The sequence below is a fragment of the Sus scrofa genome, chromosome 4, assembly GCF_054392235.1.
Source record: "Sus scrofa isolate SSC_HxYL_T2T_F1_AM1 chromosome 4, Sscrofa_HxYL_maternal_Yorkshire_Landrace_v2.0, whole genome shotgun sequence".
Classification (NCBI taxonomy): Eukaryota; Metazoa; Chordata; class Mammalia; order Artiodactyla; family Suidae; genus Sus; species Sus scrofa.
In genome coordinates, this window is record NC_139386.1 from 87,348,608 (window position 1) to 87,371,048 (window position 22,441).

Consider the following 22,441-nt stretch of genomic DNA (forward strand, 5'->3'; position numbering starts at 1 on the left):
GTAGTAGAACTGGAGGAACAAATTATACCAAATACCTTTTGTCCTATACTGTCCCACACAATACAATAAGAATCTTGTGATTACTAAAGATACAAAACATGGTGCACATCAGATGATATAAATAAAACTGACCTTCATAAATAGTTTTTGTCAGCTTTCTGATAACTTCCAATTAATAAGAAAAATTACCTCTGGGTCGAGGTCTTCCTCGTCCTCTATTGCTTTGTGCAACTTCACTTGCTTCCTCAAACCACCGTGATAACATGTCAGACATTCTCTGCATCAGTGACACATTGGGACTTTGCTCTCCTATGACAACACAGGTCTTATCAGTGAATTTAGTAATAAAGTAAGATTTTTCATTAATGCAAAAACATATTCGAAAGACTTTAAAATGAAAGTAATTTTAAAAAATCAAAATTTTTAAAAACCTCATGGTTACTAGTCAGATTTGTTTCTACTGCGCCACAATGGGAACTCCCCAGTGTAGCAGTTTCTTATGCTTATCAAAGGCACTTTTTAAGGAAGTTCCCGTCGTCGTGGCTCAGTGGTTAACGAATCTGACTAGGAACCATGAAGTTTCAGGTTCGATCCCTGGCCTTGCTCAGTGGGTTAAGGATCCAGAGTTGCTGTGAGCTGTGGTGTAGGTCAGACGCGACTCGACTCGGATCTGGCGTTGAAGTGGCTGTGGCATAGGCCAGCGGCTAAGCTCCAATTAGACCCCTAGCCTGGGAACTTCCATATATTGCAGGTGTGGCCCTGGCAGGGGAGGGGGGAGCACTTCATAGGAAAAAAAATTTTTTTAATGTGCTCTCATAAAACTCTCAGGTTGGAACTGAGAGTTTTCATTTCTCTTTATGATACGTACAAAAGGCAAAAATTAAGAAGTTCAATAATACCCAATGTTTTATGTGGCAACAAACGGAACAGTCTTACATTTTGAGAGAGAATGCAAAGTAGTGCATACTTTTGGAAGGTAATTTGATTACTATCAAAATTAAAATGTACTCATCCAGTGACCCACACATTCATTCCACTTTTAGGAATTTATCCTAAAGCACACTTACTTGTACAAGTACTCTAAGATGTATATACAAAGATGTTGCAGCATCACTTATAATGGCAAAAAAATGGAAACAAGTCTAAACATTAATTTTTACATATCCTATTAAAAAAAAAAAAAGTTGACCGAAGTACAGTTACCATCTCGTTCTCTTTCACTCTCAGGCCTTGCTCGGGGTCCAGTATCTGACCAATCACCACGAAGTCTCAAACGCTTAACTGGAGGCTGTCGTAACTAAAAGATGAGAAGAAAACTCATTTGCTCAATTCTTAAAGCACACTATAAGTCTAGTAGATTCTTTCCATCTTCTCACTTTCTTTACTGAGATGTTAAATCAAAATATCAAAAAAGAGCCATAAATATCCACTGATGTTGACAGCCTATACTTATTATCTTCACCCTAAAGAGTCTGAATGCAACTTTGAAATCATGTAAATGTGGTATCTAATCCTGCTTGTATCACTTTCCAGCAGACAAGAGGAAAGTTATCTAATTATGTTGAACCTAAGTTTTCTTTTATAATAAATATAGTCTAGGTAAAGTACCTACATAACTAACTGGCAATAGGAGTTATTATTTTACTATTATTATTGACAATTTACTCTGATTCTCCCCCCAGCATCTCTTCCAACCCTGCATTACTCACCTCAATGTCTCTTAACTCTACCTTGTTGCTCTCATTCTCAGCTAGTAACTTTTCCTCCTACTTCAGAGAAAATAAAGTCAGTTCCATAGAAATGACATCAATTTCCTCAGCTACATTCTACAAACTTACACTTCTTAATTTCTTCCAACCTTTCGCAAAAGATGTATCACTTGTTTTGTTTAAGCCTAAACTATTCTTTTTCTTTCATTCCCTCAACAATTATTCTTTCTCTACCTACACTCATTTCTTCTTTCTTGGTTCTTCCTTAAAATACGCTAACAATTCTTATTTTTAATAAACAAAACACCCTAATTTCATATTTCTAATGCAGCTACACTCTTTTCTCATGCTTTCTGAAGCTTTACTGTCAAGCTTCTATTTAAAAGTTTATATTCTTTCTATTTTTTTCTACCACTCCTTCCTTAATTCACTGAAATCAACCTTACGCTCCCATTTTTCACTGAATTCATTCTCACCAATGTAACCAGTGAATGATCAATTAAGTGATCAAAAATCAATGTACAATTCAAATGTCACCTTTCAGAGCTTTTTTTTTCTTTTTTGGCTGTGCCCACAGTATGCGAAATTTCCCGAGTTGGGAACTGAACCCACACCACAGCAGAGACCAGAGCTACTGCAGTGACAACTGCCAGATCTTTAAGCCACTGCACCAAAAGGGAACCTCAGAGCTTACTCTTTTTATTTGATGTCTATATCATCTGACACTCTTAATCACTCCCTTTTACTTTTACATTTTTAACAACTTTTTATTGATATAATTAATATTAAAGTATAGAAATCAGTGGTGCATATTCACAAAGCTATGCAACCACCTGCATCACACTAATCCAGAATATTTTCATCACCTTAAAGAAAAAACCCTATACCTATCAGCAGTCACTCCCCTCGTCCCCCTCTACTCACATCTTGGCAACCACTAATCTACTTTCTGTTTCTATGGATATGCTATTCTAGACATCTCCTATAAATGAAATAATATGTGATCTTTTGTATATGGTTTCTTTCACTCAGCATAGTATTTTTTCAAGGTTCATCCACATTGCAGTATGTATCAATATTTCATTTCTTTTTATGGCACAGTAATATTCCATTTTTTTGGATATACATTTTATTTATTCATTCATCAGGTGATTAACATTGAGTTGTTTCCACTTTTTGGCTATTATGATTAATGCTGCTATGAACATACATGCAAGGTTTTGTTTTGTGTTTTTTTTAGGCAGCACTAGTAGCATATGGTGGCTCCCAGGCTAGGGGTCAAATCAGACCTACAGCTGCCAGCTTACACCACACCCATGGTAACGCAGACCCGAGCAGCATCTGCAACCTACACCATAGCTCATGGCAACGCCAGATCCTTAACCCACTGAACAAGGCCAGGGATCGAATCTGCAACCTCATGGTTCCTAGTCAGATTTGTTTCTGCTGTGCCACAATGGGAACTCCACATGCAAGTTTTTATGGAGACATATTTTCAACTTTCCTGGGTATATGTCTAGGAGTGAAAGTGCCGAATCATACAACTTCTACATTTCACTTCTGAGGACCTGCCTCTTTTTTTTTTTTTTTTTTTTTTTTGGCTTTTTTGTCTTTTTGCCATTTCTTTGGCCGCTCCCTCGGCATGTGGAGGTTCCCAGGCTAGGGGTCGAATCAGAGCTTCAGCCACCGGCCTAAGCCAGAGCCACAGCAATGCGGGACCCGAGCTGCATCTGCAACCTACACCACAGCTCACGGCAACACTGGATCGTTAACCCACTGAGCAAGGCCAGGGATTGAAGCTGCAACCTCATGGTTCCTAGTCGGATTCGTTAACCACTGAGCCACGATGGGAACTCCTAGACCTGCCTATTTTCCAAAGCACCCGGGCTATTTTATATTCCTACCAGTGATATCTGAGGGTACCAATTTTTCCACATTTTCATCAACACTTGTCACTTTTTTATTTTAATCAATCTAGTAAGTGTGAACTGGTCCCTCACTGTGGTTTTGATTAGCATTTCCCTGATAGACAGTGATACTGAACACCTCTTTATGTGCTTACTGGCCATTTGTATATCTTCTTTGGGGAAATGCCTATTCAAATCTTTTACCAGTTTTTAAATAAGGATTTCTGTCTTTTTATTGTTATAGAGTTGTTAGGTATTCCTTATATAACATATTATGGATACTAGATTCTAAATGATAAATCAGATATATGACTTGCAAACATTTTCTCCCATTCTGTGGGTCACTATTTTCTTTAACAAAACAATCACTGATTTTTTTTCCTTCAAAATCAAGCAGATTTTTTTCTGTAAATTTATTTTCTCTAGAAAGCATACCAAGCAACAAGGAAAATGGAAAAAAATAAAACCTCTACATCCTCAGCAAAGGAAACAGGAAAAAAAAAACCCCACAAAATTTCATATTATGTATAAGTATGATTAAGAGCAACTGAGGGAGTTCCCATTGTGGCTCAGCTGTAACGAACCTGACTAGAATCCATGGGATATAGGTTCAATCTCTGGCCTTGCTCAGTGGGTTAAGGATTCGGTGTTGCCATGAGCTGTGGTGTAGGTCGCATACACAGCTTGGATCCTGTGTTGCTGTGGCTGTAGCATACGGCTGGCAGCTGTAGCTCTGATTCGACCCCTAGCATAGGAACTTCCATATGCCAAAGCTGAGGCCCTAAAAAGCAAGAAAAAAAAGCAACTGAGAATAACCAAATCTGCAGAGCAAGTCAAAAATGTGATAGAGAATAATCAGATTACAGGGTGCCTAGTGTGGCAGCTGTCTAAAATCTCAAACAATCATTTCCAGAAAGAGAGAGCCTCACCCTGCATATAAACTGCATTTAGAATAACAAACTAGAGTTCGGTTCCATGGTTATGAGAGAGATTTTTATATTACACAGGCAGAAAAGTAATGTTATATAGCCTCTGCAACTATTTCTGTAAGATCTTTAAGTTAAAAACAGCCCCAAGTTAGATTCTTTTTTGAGACATGCAAAATAGTTTAGTCAAGAAGCCTGATAATAGGTAGTTCCTGTCATGGCTCAGTGGTTAATGAACCCGACTAGAATCCATGAGGATGCAGGTTCAATCCCTGACCTTGCTCAGTGGGTTAAGGATCTGGCGTTGCCGTGAGCTGTGGTGTAGGTCACAGATGTGGCTCAGATCCCTCATTGCTGTGGCTGCAGCATAGGCTGGTGGCTACAGCTCAGATTTGACCTCTAGCCTGGGAACCTCCATATGCCGCGAGTAGGGCCCTAAAAAGACAGGAAAAAAAAAAAAAAAAAGTCCTGATAATAATACAGCATTCATTCAGTCAGTCATTCAATAAATATATTTTTAGCAACTTTTATGTGTTGAGCACTATTCTAGGTATTGGGGAAAGATCAAGGGACAAAACATAAAAATCTCCAATGTCACAGTTTATGGAATATATGAAATAAAAAAGTAAAATATACAAAGAAAGTGATCTGTTACAGAAGGGAAAAAAAAAAGTAGGAAAGGGAGATAGATAGCTAGTACCAGAAAATTAAGGATTACTATTTTAAAGAATGTGGTACGGTAGGATGTAATGGAGAAAATGACAGAAAAAGAAATCCAGATGAGACCATTTCAGGCAAAGTAAATTCAGAAGCACAGTTAGCCTGTCTGAGTAAGTAAGAAAATAGATATGGCTAGAGCAGAGGAAACAAAGGAGAGAGCAGGAGAATAAGAACCGGATGACATAAAATTGTAAAGCCACTTTAAGGACCACAGTTTTGTTTTGACCCAGGTGGGGGGCCACTTGGAGGGAGGATCAGAAAGATGGCATGATTTGACTTAGGTTTTAAAGGGTCACTTTGTCTACAATGTAGCTAAAGGATTGGAGAGAGTGGATGTAATAGCAGGGGACTAGTTAGAAAGCTACCATAATAACACAGGAGGAGAAATGCTGATGCCTTGAATCAGGATAGTAGTGGTAGAGTAGGAAGTAGAATTACAGATTTTGAATATAGGCTTCCTCCGCTATCTGAAAGCAAAATGTTCCTCTGAAAACTTTCCTAAGTCGAAATGGAATAAAGAAGCAATTACCCTAGGACATATCTTGCTAACAGATGCATAAAGTAAATCAAGATAAAGCACAGATGCTTAGAAACACAATTCAAAGCTATGGTGGCCGGATGCTGAAATAGAGATATAAGTCAAAGCTACAGCAGGTTGATGCTGAGATGCCAAGTGTAGTTCCAACGAGGGAGCTTGGCAATGCCACTTGTTGTTCAGGGTGCACACTGCAAAACAAACACTGATTGCTATTTTTGCTTTTCGCCTTTTTTTTTTTTTTTTTGGTAAAAACGAAAATCCTCTTTGGACTTCAGTTAGTGAAAGCAGGTACTAATGTAGGTCTTTAATAAAAGCAAAGTGATAAATAAGCAAGCTTTCAAAAAGTGGAGGATTCTTATAAAACTTTTAGGAGTAAATTATGGGGACCAGGAGAAAATGAGAGATTGGATTTAACAAAGCAGTCCAATAATGGGGTGGGTGAGAAAATTGTCAAAAAGATGTGAGCAAAAGTTAAATAAGACAATAAAAAGGAACACAAAAGTAAAGGAAAATGAGAAGTGGAAAAAATTTAAATAAGACACATGAATATGCTAAATAAAGGGGAAAGGTAAAAGAAATTATTAAATCATATAGGAAATAAAGATATACTTAACAAATTTAGAAAATAGAAAAATATGAAAACATAAGGAAAAAATCATAGATTAAACTTCTATTCATACCTTAAAACCCTTCTCAAGTGTTTTTTACGTGTCCAATTGAAAACAATTATTCCTTCCTTTGGTCAACTTATACAGGACATAATTCTTAAATATAACTCTATTATTTAAGTTCCATATATTAATTTATATTTTATTTATAACTTTATTCATTTATTTGTAAACTCCTGAGTCAGAGATCATGTCTTTGTCATAGTCACCCTTGATTTTTTAAAGTTTAGTACAGTGTACAGTACATAGCATATAGTAGGCACCCAATAAATATTTGGTGAGCTGAGCTGAGTCTGTCTGAATATTACCGTCAAGGACTTAGCATAAAACACTGAAAGAAAAGACAGTGAGATTGAGAGATTTTAATTTCTTCTATATACACCTGTGAACTATTTTGCTTATTACAATAAAAATAAATTATTTTTTTAATCTTAATCCATTTTTAGAATTATTGTTCCTAATTTAGTTCATTCAGAGAATACTGAGAAAAACACGTTCAGAATAAAACCAACTGTTCATGACTCAGCCTCACTGACTCTGATTATATAAACGTCTTTTGGCTAAGTATTCTATGGTATAAAAGCTAGCTGGCTCACTTAAAATGTTTCCACATTTCCCCAACTCTTTCATTATGCAACAGTCACAAAGTTTGACTGCAACTTTACTGAAGCACATTATCTCAAGAGGAAATTACATAGCAACAACAATATGACAAAGCAGATTTCATATATTCAATCAGACCAATAAAGTCAAAAGAGCTTTCACTAGCCATCGTGTCCTCTTCTTCACCAACTGCCTAATTCATTTAAACACAGTGCCACATTTAAAACACTAAAAATAAATTTATAAAGTAATTTTTATTTTTATTTTTAATTTTATAGTCCCTTCAACCAGCAACTGTAAGAACTGGATTTAGTTTTGCATCTCACTAAGAGTTATAAAATTGTCGCTGTTCTTTAGTACCTTTGAAATGTATTCATTCATAAGACTTGGGTCAAAACCATAAAGTCACTGATGATTAACAAAAAGCAATGGTTAATTTCAAAAGATATTTATATTCCAAAGAATAGCATGAATAAACATAGGATATCATAAAATAAAAAAAGCCAAAGTGGAAAACATCTTGGGGAAAGAAGCTTAACAGGTTAAAGCAAACATTTTTCTATCGCTATACTGACCAAGGCATATGATTTCTTTTTTCGTTTTTATTTAAGGATATACTATTTCTGGTTTTCACTCTTCATAAATAAGAAAACAGTTCACTATTTTAGAGTCATGTTAGGGACAATAATTCTTTCACCTATTTTTAATACAAATATATATATATAATGTATAAACTTTCAAGAGACTAAATGCTTATGTTCATGCACCAACAGGAGTTTAAGCGATTATCATTTACTATTTATAAGTGGATAAGAATCTCCTCTCTTGATTATGTACACACACCACACATACAAACACTTTATTTTGCCTTTTTCTCACTCATTCATATGTATTTTCTAAAATGTACCCAGCAATAATATCATATATCACTAGTTCATATTTGTGAAATAGGTAGAATCAGGAGAAGAACTGCTATCCACATATGAATAGTAAACATTGTTATATGAATATAAACATTTAGTCTCTTGGAAGTTTACACATCACATTTATTATTACTTGCTTTTTAGGGCCACACCCGCAGCATATGGAAGTTCCCAGGCTAGCTGAACTGGCACTACAGCTGCAGGTCTACACCACAGGCATAGCAACTCAGGATGTGAGCCGGGTCTGCAACCTACACCACAGCTCACAGCAACACTGGATCCTTAACCGACTGAGCGAGGCCAAATACTGAACCCACATCCTCATGGATCCTAGTAGGGTTCGTTAACTGCTGAGCCAGGAAGGAAACTCCAACATTTTTTATTATCTTAATTGCCCTTTCTGTAACTGTTAGAACTGTTAATTTTTCTTGTTTGCTGCTGTGCATCCATAAACTTGGAGAAACATTTTGCTACTAAATATTTTCTCTTTAAAAGTAAAAAAAATAATAATAATCATTAAAAAATTAAAAAATAAAGGGAAGTCCCATTGTGGCGCAGTGGTTAACAAATCCAACTAGGAACTATGAGGTTGTGGGTTCGATCCCCGGCCTTGCTCAGTAGGTTAAGGATCTGGCATTGCCATGAGATGTGGTGTAGGTCGCAGACATGGCTCAGATCCTGCGTTGCTGTGGCGTATGCCAGCAGCTGAGCTTCAATTCAACCCTTAGCCTGGGAACCTCCATATGCCTCAAGTGCGGCCCTAAAAAGCAAATAAATAAGTAAATAATAAAAAATAAAAGTAAAAATACTTTACAATAAAAAATAATTAAAAATATATTAAAAAATAAAATATTTCACAATACTTTAGTCTAGCACCTTATTTTTAATTATTTATTACTCCTGTTCTTTCATGTATGATTCATGTCCTTGTTCCCTAGACTACAAATGCTTTGAAAATTAACTATTTCCTGAAGCCCTTCAAGCCCCAGGAGTTATAAAATTAATGCTCCAAGAGTTAATGAATTAATGTTTTCTGAAGTGAAAAAAGAACATGGTTTTGAGTAAACTTACTTCTTCTCTTCTCTCTTCTGCAGAAGGAGTTTTAAGTTCTCGTGCTGTATCATCTTTTGGATCAAAAAGATATATGTAATCTGAAGAGTAACTAACAAGAATCTCTTGACCATCTTCACTGTAACACAGAGATGTCACCCTGCAGGACTTATTATTAAGATGGGAAGGGATAAAACGGGCGACCATTCCAGTAGTTCCTCGACCTGCATAATTCCCTAAATAAGAAAATACACAATGCTTAAAATTCATCGTTTTCTTCAAGAAAAACACTTTCAAAACTTCTAATCTGAATTGTGAGATATGTTATTTAATGTAGGAATACAAATCCAAGCTATCATATTCTATTTCTGGAAAAGACTCTTTAGTCAACAGATTTTATAAAAAAAAAAATTAAAAAGAATACAGTACAGAGATTCTTCCAAAAAATATTCATGATTTTCTAGAATTCCAGATTATGTCAATGGTTTCCTGGAAATTTATTATTTAATCTATTGAATGACTTGTGATTATAATCACACTAAATCTTTTTAAATTTCTCCAAATTAAGATAATTTTTATAATATAAATAAGAAAGCTGTAATTACTAGCATACTAGATAAAACAGCATAGTATTTTTTAATGATTTACCTTTTACTTTATGTCCTTAAAAGATTTTTGATTGTCATGAAATTCTCCACTTATAAGCTAACAGAGTGAGAATATCACTCTAATTTTAACTGTTTTGGGTATAATTAACACAACACAATATGACAGGGAAAGGTACAATTGGTACTTTGTGTCCCCTAGGCCCAAGACTGATAAATTTTAAGAATCCCACAGAGTGGTATAATTCTGCACTATGAGGTCTTGCCCTGCCAAAATGTCAATTGTGTCCCATCTGCTGAGAAATTAAAATTAAGCCTATAGTTTCTTAACATATTACATTGTTCCCCTTAAACATGCATATCCAAATAGACAAGCGTCCTCAATCACAGTTCAAAAAGAAAAAAAGATCCCATCTAGTTTTCCCATTTCAATAATCTATGTCCCCTCTCACTGGACATTGCTTGACATTGAGATCAACACTGTTAGTTTCTGCCAGGTTCACTTTTAACAACATAAAATATGCGAATATATATAAATGTGTATAAATGTATATATATTTGCTGGGTGTATGTGTGTCTGCATGAGAGAGAGAGAAATCTTAGCCTTCCTTGATAGAAAATGCTAATGGAAGTTGGCTTTGAATAGACTATTTCAGGAGTGGTTTGATTCCAAAGTGGATGAGGAACATGAGAAGTTAAAGGCAGACTCAAATTCAATAATGCAGTATCATTAACAGTACTTTAGCAAGGCTACTAAGTAGGCATAAACACAGGCTATACACTAACACACAATCAAGTCACTGTTTTTTCCTACTTTTTCTCTCTATCATCCTTACTATTATCCCCTGGATTGAAAAGACAGCACTGAGAAATTAGGAAAGCAAAGTGCTGTGGGCTGAAGAGAAATCCCTGAAAATTCATGTCCACCAAGAACCACAGAACATGATCTTATTTGGAAATAGGGTCTTTCTACATGTAATTAAGATGATATCATACTGGATTGGGGGTAGGTCTTAATCCAATATGACTGTACCCTCATAAGAAGAGGAGAATGTGGACATAGATACACACAGGAGAAAATGGCAAATAAATATGGAAACAGATTGGACTGATGCATTTAAAAGCCAAGGGATGCTAAGGATTGCTAGCAACCACCAAAACCTAGGAGAGAAGCAGGCAACAGATTCTCCTCAAGAGCCTCAAGGAGAAACCCTTGATTTCAGACACTTAGCCCCCAGAAATGTGAGAGAATAAGTTTCTGTTATTTTAAGCCATGGATTTGTGGTAATTTGTTATAAAAGCCCCAGGAAACTAATACATCAAGTGTTATAACTTTTTAAAGTGATAAAATGAAAAAACATCGCCCTGATGGTGGTCATAAAAACTTGGTGAAATCCTATTTTTTATAATAATGCATAGTATTTGAAGACATTCTATTTACAGAATTTTATGTCAAATTAATAAAATTTTAAAACTGCAATACGTCACAAAGATTTATTCTTTGACTGACCCTCTTATGTCTTTTTACCTGTAGCTCTTGTGCCCAGCATTCGCCGATCATATATTCGTACTGAGCTATCAGAACAACCAACAGCAAGATAATACGGTATTGGTGGACAAATAGCTACAGATGTGGCAGCACGTCGGCAGTTAATTAAAATATCCTACAAAAAATAAAAGAATACCAGTTACATAAGCTTAACAATAGAGAATACTCTATTTAAAACATTTTCCTTCAATTAGAAGAAGAAATTCCTTCTCAGGAATCTTAATTCAGTCAGCATGACAATGAGGGAGGAAGAAACAAAAACATGCCTCCTAAATATTCCTATACTCAGGAATATAATGAACACTGTCTTTAGAAATATTTTAAAAACTTAGAAATACTTAAAAAACTCACATATTACCTATGCAATACTTAGTCATTAATGTAATTACTTAGTCATTAATGTCATTAGAAATGCCTGCTATTATTAGTCCACTAGACAGTAAAGATGGAAGTATAATCAACCTTTATCTATGATAAGTATTAATGATTATTTTTATGGTACTCATGATATTTTAATTTTAATTATTGCTATTATAATGTAATAAAATGATCATAACCTGATTTAAAAATTTAATATTTTTCTTTCGGGGGGGCTTTTTTTTTTTTCCTTTATTGCCACGCAAGGCAGTATGTGGGCATTCCTGGGCCAGGGATTGAACCTATGCTGCACACAGTAGCAACCAGAGCCACAGTGGTAAAAACACAGGAGCCTCAACCCCCTAGGCCATCAGAGAACTTCCATAAAATTTTATATTTTTCTTAACTTGTAAAATCTTCCTCTTTACCAGCTCAAAAACAATGTACACACATATATACTAACCATGTCAAAGACAGGTTTTACTATAATATCACTACTTATCTCTATAACAAGCACTAGAAAATGTAAGAACTATCACAACAAAGACGTAGAACCTTAAGATAGTCTATAAATTCTATACTATTCTGTCCTTAACTCTAACTCTTCACTCTTAAGTTATACTTATGTTAAGTTTTATAAATTCAGTTACTGTCCTCAGAACACTATTCTTTTTTTCCCTTTTTTTTTTAAATGACCTCATCTGCAGCATACAAAAGTTCCCCAGCCAGAGGGTGAATCTGAGCTGCAGCTGCAACACCAGATCCTTTAACCCACTGTGCCAGGCCAGGGATCAAACCCGTGCCTCTGCAATGACTGGAGTGGCTGCAGAGGGATTCTTACCCCACTGTGCCAAGAACTTAATGAACATTATTTTTTTTTGGCAGGGGGAAGGCTGCACTTGCAGCATATGGAAGTTCCCAGGCTAGGGGTTGAATTGGAGCTACAGCTGCTGGCCTACACCACAGCTCAGGGCAATAGCAGATCCCTGAACCACTGAACGAGGCCAAGGATCGAACCCGCATCCTCATGGATCCTAGTCGGGTTCACTACCTCTGAGCCACGACGGGAACTCCTGAACATTGTTCTTATTACACAAAATTCTTTCACAAAGTACTTCATAATTCTAAATTTTTAATATTTAAGAACTGCCCTAGTTACCAGTTTTTCTTTATGCTCTATCTCTATTCATTTTTACATATAAAGAAATCAATTATCTATTCATTTTTACTATATAAATAAAAGTTTTACTGAGGAAAAGTAACAATATTTCACTTATTAGCTTTGTTTTATTTTTTAGGTTCATGGGGGTTTTGATTATAAAAGCAAAATTAAATCCTACTATATTGTATACTGAAATACAGCTTAAAAGAATTTGATATAACAAATTTTAGTACCTATTATTTACTAAGAAACAGGTATATCAAATGCCCCTAATAAACAACTTGACATTTTAAACTTATTTCTGCTTTTAGTTCAAAGCTTTCCTAGTTATGTATGTCTGTGTGTGTGTGTGTGTATGTACATGCGTGTGTGTGTGTGTGTGTGTGTGTGTAAAATACAACAACTGAATTAATTTTTTTTCTTTTTACAGCTGTACCCGCGGCATATGGAAGTTCTGGAGCCAGGAGTCAAATCAGAGCTGCAGCTGAGGCTTATGCCACAGCCATGGAAACACCTAATCTGAGCTGAATCAGCAAACCACACTGCAGCATGAGGCAATGCCAGATCCTTAACCCACTGAGCAAGGCCAAAGATGAAATCCACGCCTTCATGAAGACAACATGGGAACTCTGACTTAGATGTTTTTAAAATTTTCTCCTGTTTCAATGTATAATTTGTTCTCCACCTAAAGCATGTTAACAATATTAACTATTAAACATGTTAACAGTAGCAACTGGATTAATTAACAAACATTTAACATGAGTACTAGTAATTCTGTTTCTTTTTTGGGGGGGGTAAAGGTCAGTAAAAATATATTTAGCAATATTTTCTTATTTCATTTATTACCCCATGATCTGAAACAAAAGCTACTGTCTCTAAATAACATTTGGGGTTAGTTGTCTGGGGCCTTAAGCTGACTGATTTCTCAGGCCTTGTTCCAAGTTTAAAATACTATTTTAAAAATTACAAAATTGAGGAGTTCCCATTGTGGCTCAGCAGTAATGAACCCAACTAGTATCCTTAAGTGGGTTTGATCCCTGGCCTAGCTCAGTGGGTTAAGATCCAGCACTGCCATGAGGTGCAATGTAGGTCACACATGCGACTGTGACCCCATACTGCTGTGGCTGTAGCATAGGCTGGCAGTTACAGCTCTGATTCGAACCCTAGCCTGGGAACTTCCACATGCTGATGAGGGTGTAGCCATAAAAAGACAAAAATAAATGCAAAATTGATAGTGAAGCTCCATATTTAGAGACGTGAGTTAAATCTGAATGAATGAGTTGATAAAACATCATGTAACTACTGAGAAGAAAACATGTAAATAATTCTCAGTTTAAAGGACGAGGTAAAAGTAAAAAGACACTAACCTACTACATGATTTTATAACTGCTACTGGTAAGCAAAAATTGTCTCCATAACATGGTAAATGGAATGAATTAATACTTCAAGTTCTCACAAGGCTAAAGTATATATCTGACAACTATATAAATTTTCATAAATATATTTGCAAGTTAGGAGTTCCCGTCGTGGCGCAGTGGTTAACGAATCTGACTAGGAACCATGAGGTTGCGGGTTCCATCCCCGCCCTTGCTCAGTGGGTTAACGATCCGGCGTTGCCGTGAGCTGTGGTGTAGGTTGCAGACGCGGCTCGGATCCCGCGTTGCTGTGGCTCTGGCGTAGGCCGGTGGCTACAGCTCCGATTCAACCCCTAGCCTGGGAACCTCCATATGCCGCGGGAGCGGCCCAAGAAATAGCAACAACAACAACAAAAAAAGACAAAAGACAAAAAAATATATATATATATATTTGCAAGTTAAATACACATTCCCTAACTTCACTATTAACATTTTAATTAAGGAGTTCCCACTGTGGCTCAGCAGAAATGAATCTGACTAGTATCCATGAGGACACAGGTTCGATCACTGGCCTCTCTCAGCAGTTTAAGGATCCGGCATTACTGTGAGCTGTGGTGTATGTAGGTCACAGACGCTACTCGGATCCCGTGTTGCTGTTGCTGTGGTGTAGGCCAGTGTCTACAGCTCCGATTCTACCCTTAGCCTGAGAACCTCCATATGCCACGGGTGCAGCCCTAAAAAGACAAAAAAACAATTGTAATTAAACTTTTTTGATTATAATATATACACTAATGAAAGATTTTATAAAAAATAAATAGTTTAATTTACCCATAAACTAATGACCTGATAGATAACATACTGTACAATTTTAATCTTAATTTTTTCATTTGTACAAAAAATTTGATTCTTACATCTTTGCAATCTTCTTTTGTGCAGCTAGTTTTGATGCGTGTATCAAACCACCTAACAGTTCCATCTTCACCACAAGAGAGAAAAGTATACGGGTCATTAGGTACAGTCATAATCTGAAAATGAAAACAAGAGAAAAGGTAATATTGAACATTTAAACCAAAGGCTCTGAAAATCACTGCTGCTATATTACAAAGTGATTTTGGAAAAAGCAACCAAAAATCATTTATTTTAATTATGACTTACTCATACCATAATGCAAAAAGTGTAATACATATAGAAATATACAAGAAGTAATTACTGAATTAATGCTACTCATTACAGTGAAGTTTGAAATTAATGTACCTTCAGACAGAAAGTTCTTTACAATTGTCTAAAAACTTGACAAAAAAATTCTACCCTAGGAAGCTTGTTCAGGCTTTGCATAGACAAATTTTTTATTTCTTGGATGTGGATTTATACTTGTGTTAGAAATACATTATAAAATTTTTTCTCTGATAATGTTTCTAAAAACCATGTGATGCTGAATTATCCTAGTACAATGGACATCCATATACAAATAAGTGAACTTGACTCATACCTTCCAACATACACACACACTTAAAATGGACTGTTGACTTAAACATATATCTAAAACTCTTACAACTTCTACACAAAAATATAGCAGAAATCTTTGTAACCTTGTGCTAGGCGACACTTTCTTAGATATCAAAAGCACAATCATAAGAACAAATTGATTAATTGGACATCATAAAAATTAGAAACTTGTACTGCTTGGGTTTTTTTTGGTCTTTTTAGGGCAGCACTTACTGCATATGGAAGTTTCCAGGGTAGAGGTCCAACCAGAGCTGGAGCCACCAGCCTACACCACAGTCACAGCAACACAGGACCCAAGCCGTGTCTGCGAACTATACCACAGCTCACAGCAACACCGGATCCTTAACCCACTGAACAAGGCCAAGGATTGAACTCGCATCCTCATGGATGCTAGTCGGATTCATTAACCACTGAGTCACAACGGGAACTCCCGAAAGTTGTACTACGTGTAAGATACTATTAGGCATGGTAGAGAGAAAATACTGGCAAATTCTATAATAGAAGAAGAATTTGTATCAAGAATATATAAAGACGTCTCAAAACTTGATGAAAAAAACCCATCATTTTTTTAAAGAGGACAAAAGATTTAAATTGTCACTTTACCAGAAAAAAAAAATGTAAAGATGGCAAGTTATATATATGGAAGAAAGATGCTCAACATCATGTTATTAGGGAAATGCAAACTAAAAACACAAGATACCACTATACACTCACAGAATGACAAAAAAACTTAATGACTGTTAAAACCAAGTTATGACCAGGATATTGAAGAATTAGAACACTCATACATGGTTGGTGGGAATGTAAGTAGCACATTCATTATGAAAAAGTTTGGAATTCCTAAAAAGTCATTCCAGGGTTCTTGTCATGGCTCAGAGGGTTAAGAACCCAGTAATGTCTCTGTGAGAAAGTGGGTTCAATCCCTGGCCTCATTCAGTGGGTTAAGGATCTGGCATTGCTGCAAGCTATGATACAGGTCACAGATGTGGCTCAGATATGGCGTTGTTGTGGTTGTGGCATAGGCCTGCAGCTGCAGCTCCAATTCAACTCCTGGCCTGGGAACTTCCATATGCTGCAGGTATGGCCATAAAAAAGAAAAAACAAAACAAAAGAGTTATTCCTACTAGGTGATCCAGCCATTCTACTCCTAGGTATTTTCCCAAGCGAAAAAAAAAAAATGTATATCCACACAAACACTTGTATACGCATATTCACAGAGCTGTATTTCTAATAGCCAAATACATGAAACCACCCAAATTCCATCTACAGGCAAATGGATAAACAAACTGTGTTATGTCCACATGATGGAATTCTAGCAGCTGAGTAAGGGCTGTTGTAACAATACCACAGACTGGGTGGCTTAAATAAACATTTATTTTTCACAGTTCTGGAGGCTGCCAAAGTGCCAACCATAGCTGTGTTTTGATTAACGTCCAATCCCTGGCTTGCAGACAGCCAACTTCTCATTGTATCCTCACATGGTGGAAAGAGGACTAGCCTCTTCCTCTTCTAATAAGGGCGCTAATCCTTTCATGAGGGCTCCACCCTCATGATGCAGTTACCACCCAAATGCCCTACCTTTACATACTATCTCAATCACGTTAGGACTTCAACATAAGAATTGAGGGGCAGAGGGAGACACAAATATTTATTCCATAAAAACTAGTCATCATTAAAACAGAATAAATGAATGATACATGCTACAACATCGATAAATATCAAAGTAATTATGCTAAATGAAAGAGCCTAGACAAAAAAATACATTCTGTATGATTTCATTTCTATCATATTCTAGATCACCTTTGTGATCAGGGATGATCATCAAAGTGAGGTTACTAAGGGTATGGAAATTTTAAGCAGTAAAGAACATGGCCATTATTTTGATGATGATGGTTTCACTGGTATAAACATGTTATCAAATTATACACATAAAACATGCGGACAAATTATTATTTTATAGGCTACTGAAAAAAATAACTACGCAATGCTGAACTGCTTTAAGCATTTAAACTGACCTCTCAAAATATTATTTTAGTAACGATGATAGTTCTATAACAATGCAAATGTACTAAATGTCACTGAACTGTACAGTTAAAAGTGGTTTGGATGGCAAGTGTTATATTACACATATTTTACCGAAATAAATATTTTTTAAGAAATGAAACATTTTAGATATTCTATATCTATCCACTTCTAGTTTAGTAATAATACTGTAAGTTTAGGCCCTCTGAAAATTGTCCTGTCCAAGATACTCCCCCTTCTCTGTGCTTAGAAGTAGAAACTACCAAATTTGGGTATTTAGCAATCCCACTTGGGGATTTTGTGCACTGATAAACAATGGAAGATATGTTATTATATTTTCAAACTTTGTACATGCAAAAAGGTGCTCAGATCCACTAGCCGTCGAGGAAATAAATACAAATTATAATCCTAAGTAAAAATCTCTACACATCACCAGAATGACCAAAATGAAAGGGACTTGATATCCCATGTCAACGAGGATATGGAGCAACTGGCACTCTCACACATTGTTGATTGGGAGTACAACCACTTTGAAAGAGCATGTGTCCAAATGAACCTTTCCACAGAAAAGAAAATCATGGACATGGAGAACAGATTTGTAGTTGCCAAGGGGAAGGGGAGGGAGTGGGACAGATTGGGAACCTGGGGTTATCAGATGCAAACTATTGCTTTTGGAATGGATAAGCAATGAGATCCTGCTGTATATATAGCTCTGGGAATTCTGTCTAGTCACTTATGATGGAGCATGATAATGTGAGAACAAAGAATATATACATGTATGTGTGACTGGGTCACCTTGCTGTACATTAGAAAATTGACAGAACACTGTAAAACAGCCATAATGGAAAAAATAAAAATCGTTATTAAAAAAAAAAAAAAACAACTATACTTCCTTTAAAAAGTCTATTCAGTTACTGAAAAGGAAAAAAAAAAAAAAGAGAGAGAGAGAAAGAGCCTGTGTCAGTATCTACCAAAGCTGGTCATAAGCCTCTTCCATGACCCAGCAATTCCACTACAAATAAATGCCTTCACAAAGGCACCTAAAGATGTATACCAGAATGTTCATAGCAGCCCAATTCATGTTAGCTAAATACTTGAAGCAATCCAAATGACCAGTAAGAGACTAAAGATAGAAACTGTGATATATTCCTAAAATAAAATACTAGAGCAATAAGAATAAACACGTCATTCTCAAATTACATTAAATGAGCCATTAAAAATAAGAACAGAAGATTTCTTGCCAGAAATCAGCTGAGTAACATCTTTAAAGTAGTAAAAGTAGTAAAGCAGTATCGGGAGTTCCTGTTGTGTCTCAGCAGGTAGAGGGCCAGTGTTGTTTCTGTGAGGGTGTGAGTTTGATCCCTGCCTTCCCTCAGCAGGTTAAGCATCTGGCATTGCCATAAGCTTCAGTGAGGTCACAGATACAGCATGGATCTGGTATTGTCATGGCTGTGGCATAGGCCTCAGCTACAGCTCCAATTCAACCCCTGGCCTGGGAATTTACTTCCACATGCTGCAGGTGTGGTCTTAAAAAGAAAAAGCTGTCAAACTAGAATTATATACCCAGAGAAGTATCTTTCCCTAAAAAGGGAAAATAGACTTCTCAGAAATAAGAAAGCTGAAAGGATTATTCAGTGGAAGAGAAGCCAACAAAGGGCACTTCTTACCTAACCATTACCCACTATTTTTGTAAAAAAGAGTTTAAATGAAGCTCAGCCACACTCAATCATTTACATAGTATCCAAGTTTGTTTTTCTGATACAATGGCATATCTGAGTAGTTATGACAAATATAACATGACACACAAAGCCTAAAATATTTACTATTTCATCTTTTACAGGATAATTTTCCAAACCCCTATACTAATAGACTGGCACAATATAAAATATATATATTTTTAAATCCTTCACGTAAAAGGAAAATGATGCCACATAGTAACCTAGATTTATGCAAAGTATTAAAAGACTATAAAAAATAAATACATAAGTAATCATAACACTTTTCTTTGTTTTAATTTTTTTTTTCTTTTTTCTTTTTCCACACCTACAGCATATGGAATTTCCTGGGCGAGGGGTCAAATCAGAACTACAGGTGCCAGCCTACACCACAGCCACAGCAACACCAGATCCCAGCCACATCTGCAAACTACACCACATCTTTTGGCAATGCCAGATCCTTAAACCACTGAGTGAGGCCAGGGACTGAACCCACATCCTCATGGATATTAGTCGGGTTCTTAACCTGCTAAGCCACAACGGGAACTCCTGTTTTAAATTTTTTTTTAAATATAATTGAATGTATCTTCTTCAGAAAACTAAGAGAGATACCATATGATCCCAGCAATCCCAGCCTTGGGCATATATCCAGATAAAACTATAATTCAAAAAGATGCATGTACTCATATGTTCATAGAATCAATATTCACAATAGTGAAGATGGGAACAACCTAAATGTCTATCAAAAGATGAATGGATTAAGACAAAGTGGTACATATATAAAATGGAATACTACTCAGCCATTAAAAAGGCAAGAATGCCATTTGCAGCAACATGAATGCAAATAGAGATTATCACACTGAGTGGTAAGTCAGAAAGAGAAAGACAAATACCATATGAGATTACTTATAAGTGGAATCTAAAAATGGTATAAATGAACCTATCTACAAAACAGAAACAGACTCACTCACAGACATTGTGGTTCCTAGGGACAAAGGGGGATGGGTTGGTAGTGGGATGGACTGGGAGTCTGGGGTTAATAGCTGCAAATTATTACATTTAGAATGGATATACAATGAGGTCCTACTGTATAGTACAGGGAACTATATGGATAGACCATGATGGAAGATAATATAAGAAAGGGAATGTGTGTGTATGTATGTATGTGTGTGTGTGTGTTTATAAATGGCTGGGTGTATATACACATGTGGCTGGGTCACTTTGCTGTACAGAAGAAACTGACACATTGTAACTCATCAACTATAATTTAAAAAAAGATATATGACAACTAAAGGAAGAATATCAACAACATGTTAGGGAGGTTATAAAACATGTAAGAACTGGCATTCCCATCGTGGCTCAGTGGAAATGAATCTAACTAGCATCCATGAGGACACAGGTTCGATCCCTAGCCTCACTCAGGAGGTTAAGGATCCAGCATTGCTGTGAGCTCTGGTGTAGGTTCCAGATGTGGCTTAGATCTGACCTTGCTGTGGTTGTGGCATAGGATGACAGCTACAACTCTGATTCAACCCCTAGGCTGGGAAGTTCCATAAGCCGTGGGTACAACCTAAAAAAAAAAACAGACCAAAAAAAAAGGAAAATCAGTAAGAATATGGAAGGCTTGAGCATAATCATCAGTCACCGTGACATAACTGACATTTATGGAATACTCTACAAACAGAAGAATATGTATTTTTTAAGTGTATAAGATAATTTTACCAATAAACCATATTCTGGGACAATACAACCAGTTTCATTAAAATTAAAAGGATTTGGAGTTCCCACCATGGTGCAGTGGATTACGAATCCTACTGCAGCAGCTTGGGTTGCTGCAGAGGTGTGGTTCAATCCCCAGTGCAACATAGTGGGTTAAAAGGTTCCAGCATTGCCTCAGCTACAGCTTGGATTCAATCTTTGGCCCAGGAATTTCAATAGACCACAGGTGAAGCCATAAAAAAATAAACTAAATTTAAAAGATTCAAGTCATGCAAATTATGTATTCTGACTGAGAATTGAACTAAATTAATTAGAAATCAGTTACACAAATGATTAAAATAGCTTTGGAGTTTCTGCTGTGGCACAGTGGGACCTGGCTTTGCCGCAGCTGTTGCACAGGTCACAGTTGCAGCTCGAATTCTGTCTCTGGCCTGGGAACTTCCATATGCCACAGGTACGGCCGTACGAGGGAAAAATAAAGCTTCAATTCCAATAACCCCAAACTGAAAAACAACTCAAAAGTACAACTATTTCAAGACATTTGGAAACTAAGTGACACACTTATCAATAAATGATAAATCAAAGAGGAAAATAATGGAAATAAGACAATATATTTAATTGAAATATATTTTTCATTTGAAACTTTAGCATATCAAAATTTGTGAAATTTACCTAAAGAATACTTAATGGAAATGTTATACCAACTTCCTGTATTAGAAAGAATAAAGGTCTCAACAGTGACTTCAGCCTCTACCCTAAGAAACTAGAAGAAAGGGAGCAATGAAACTCACCACAATAAATAGAAGAAAAAAATGGAGATCAAAAATAGAAAAAGGAGGCATTCCCATTGTGGCACAGTGGTTAAGAATCCAACTACAGCAGTTTGGGTCACTGAAGAGGTGCAGGTTCGATCAGCCTGGAGCAGTGAGTTAAAATGGATCTGGCATTGCTGCAGCTGTGGCATAAGTTGTAACTGAGGGTCAGATTCAATCCCTGGCCCAGAACTTCCATATACTGTTGGAGTGGCCATTAAAAAAGAACGAAGAAAGAAAGAAAGAACGAACGAACGAACGAAAGAAAGAAACGAAGAGGAAAACAGAGAAGAGCATGGAAACTAAACTTGGTTCTTAGAGATTAAATCTCTACTCAGATTGATAAAATAGCAAAAGAGAAAACAAGCTCCTAACAGTGATAAAGGCGACATCGCTACAGTTTCTATAGATGTTAAAAATTAAGAGAGTATTATGAACTTAAACCAACAAATTCAGCAATACAGATAAAACGGACAAGTTCCTTGACAACGATAAAATACCAAAGCTTGTTAAAGCAGAAGATGTAACCTAAATAACCAAATATCCATTTTAAGAATTAAAATATGTAGTTATAAACATTCTATAAAGAAAGCAC

The 22,441-nt window shown here is 36.2% G+C and overlaps 1 protein-coding gene across 50 annotated transcripts in view; it reads right to left on the minus strand.

The window, feature by feature from the left end:
* DCAF6 (DDB1 and CUL4 associated factor 6) overlaps positions 1-22,441 on the minus strand; it is a 158,388-nt gene that overhangs the window by 82,552 nt on the left and 53,395 nt on the right. For 27 of the 50 annotated variants that reach the window (XR_014843918.1, XR_014843916.1, XR_014843917.1 and 24 more), the window contains 5 exons: positions 14,984-15,097; positions 11,178-11,313; positions 9,066-9,280; positions 1,204-1,297; positions 190-309 (listed from right to left, as the gene is read on the minus strand). Coding sequence is in view for 41 of the 50 variants with exons in the window: in XM_021089470.2 (XP_020945129.1) it covers positions 190-309; positions 1,204-1,297; positions 9,066-9,280; positions 11,178-11,313; positions 14,984-15,097 (679 nt within the window). In the remaining 9 variants the exon portion in view is untranslated. Of the gene's footprint in view, positions 1-189; positions 310-1,203; positions 1,298-1,709; positions 1,767-9,065; positions 9,281-11,177; positions 11,314-14,983; positions 15,098-22,441 lie in introns of all 50 variants that reach the window. The other 23 variants (XR_014843919.1, XR_014843914.1, XR_014843912.1 and 20 more) reach the window with 1 other exon arrangement.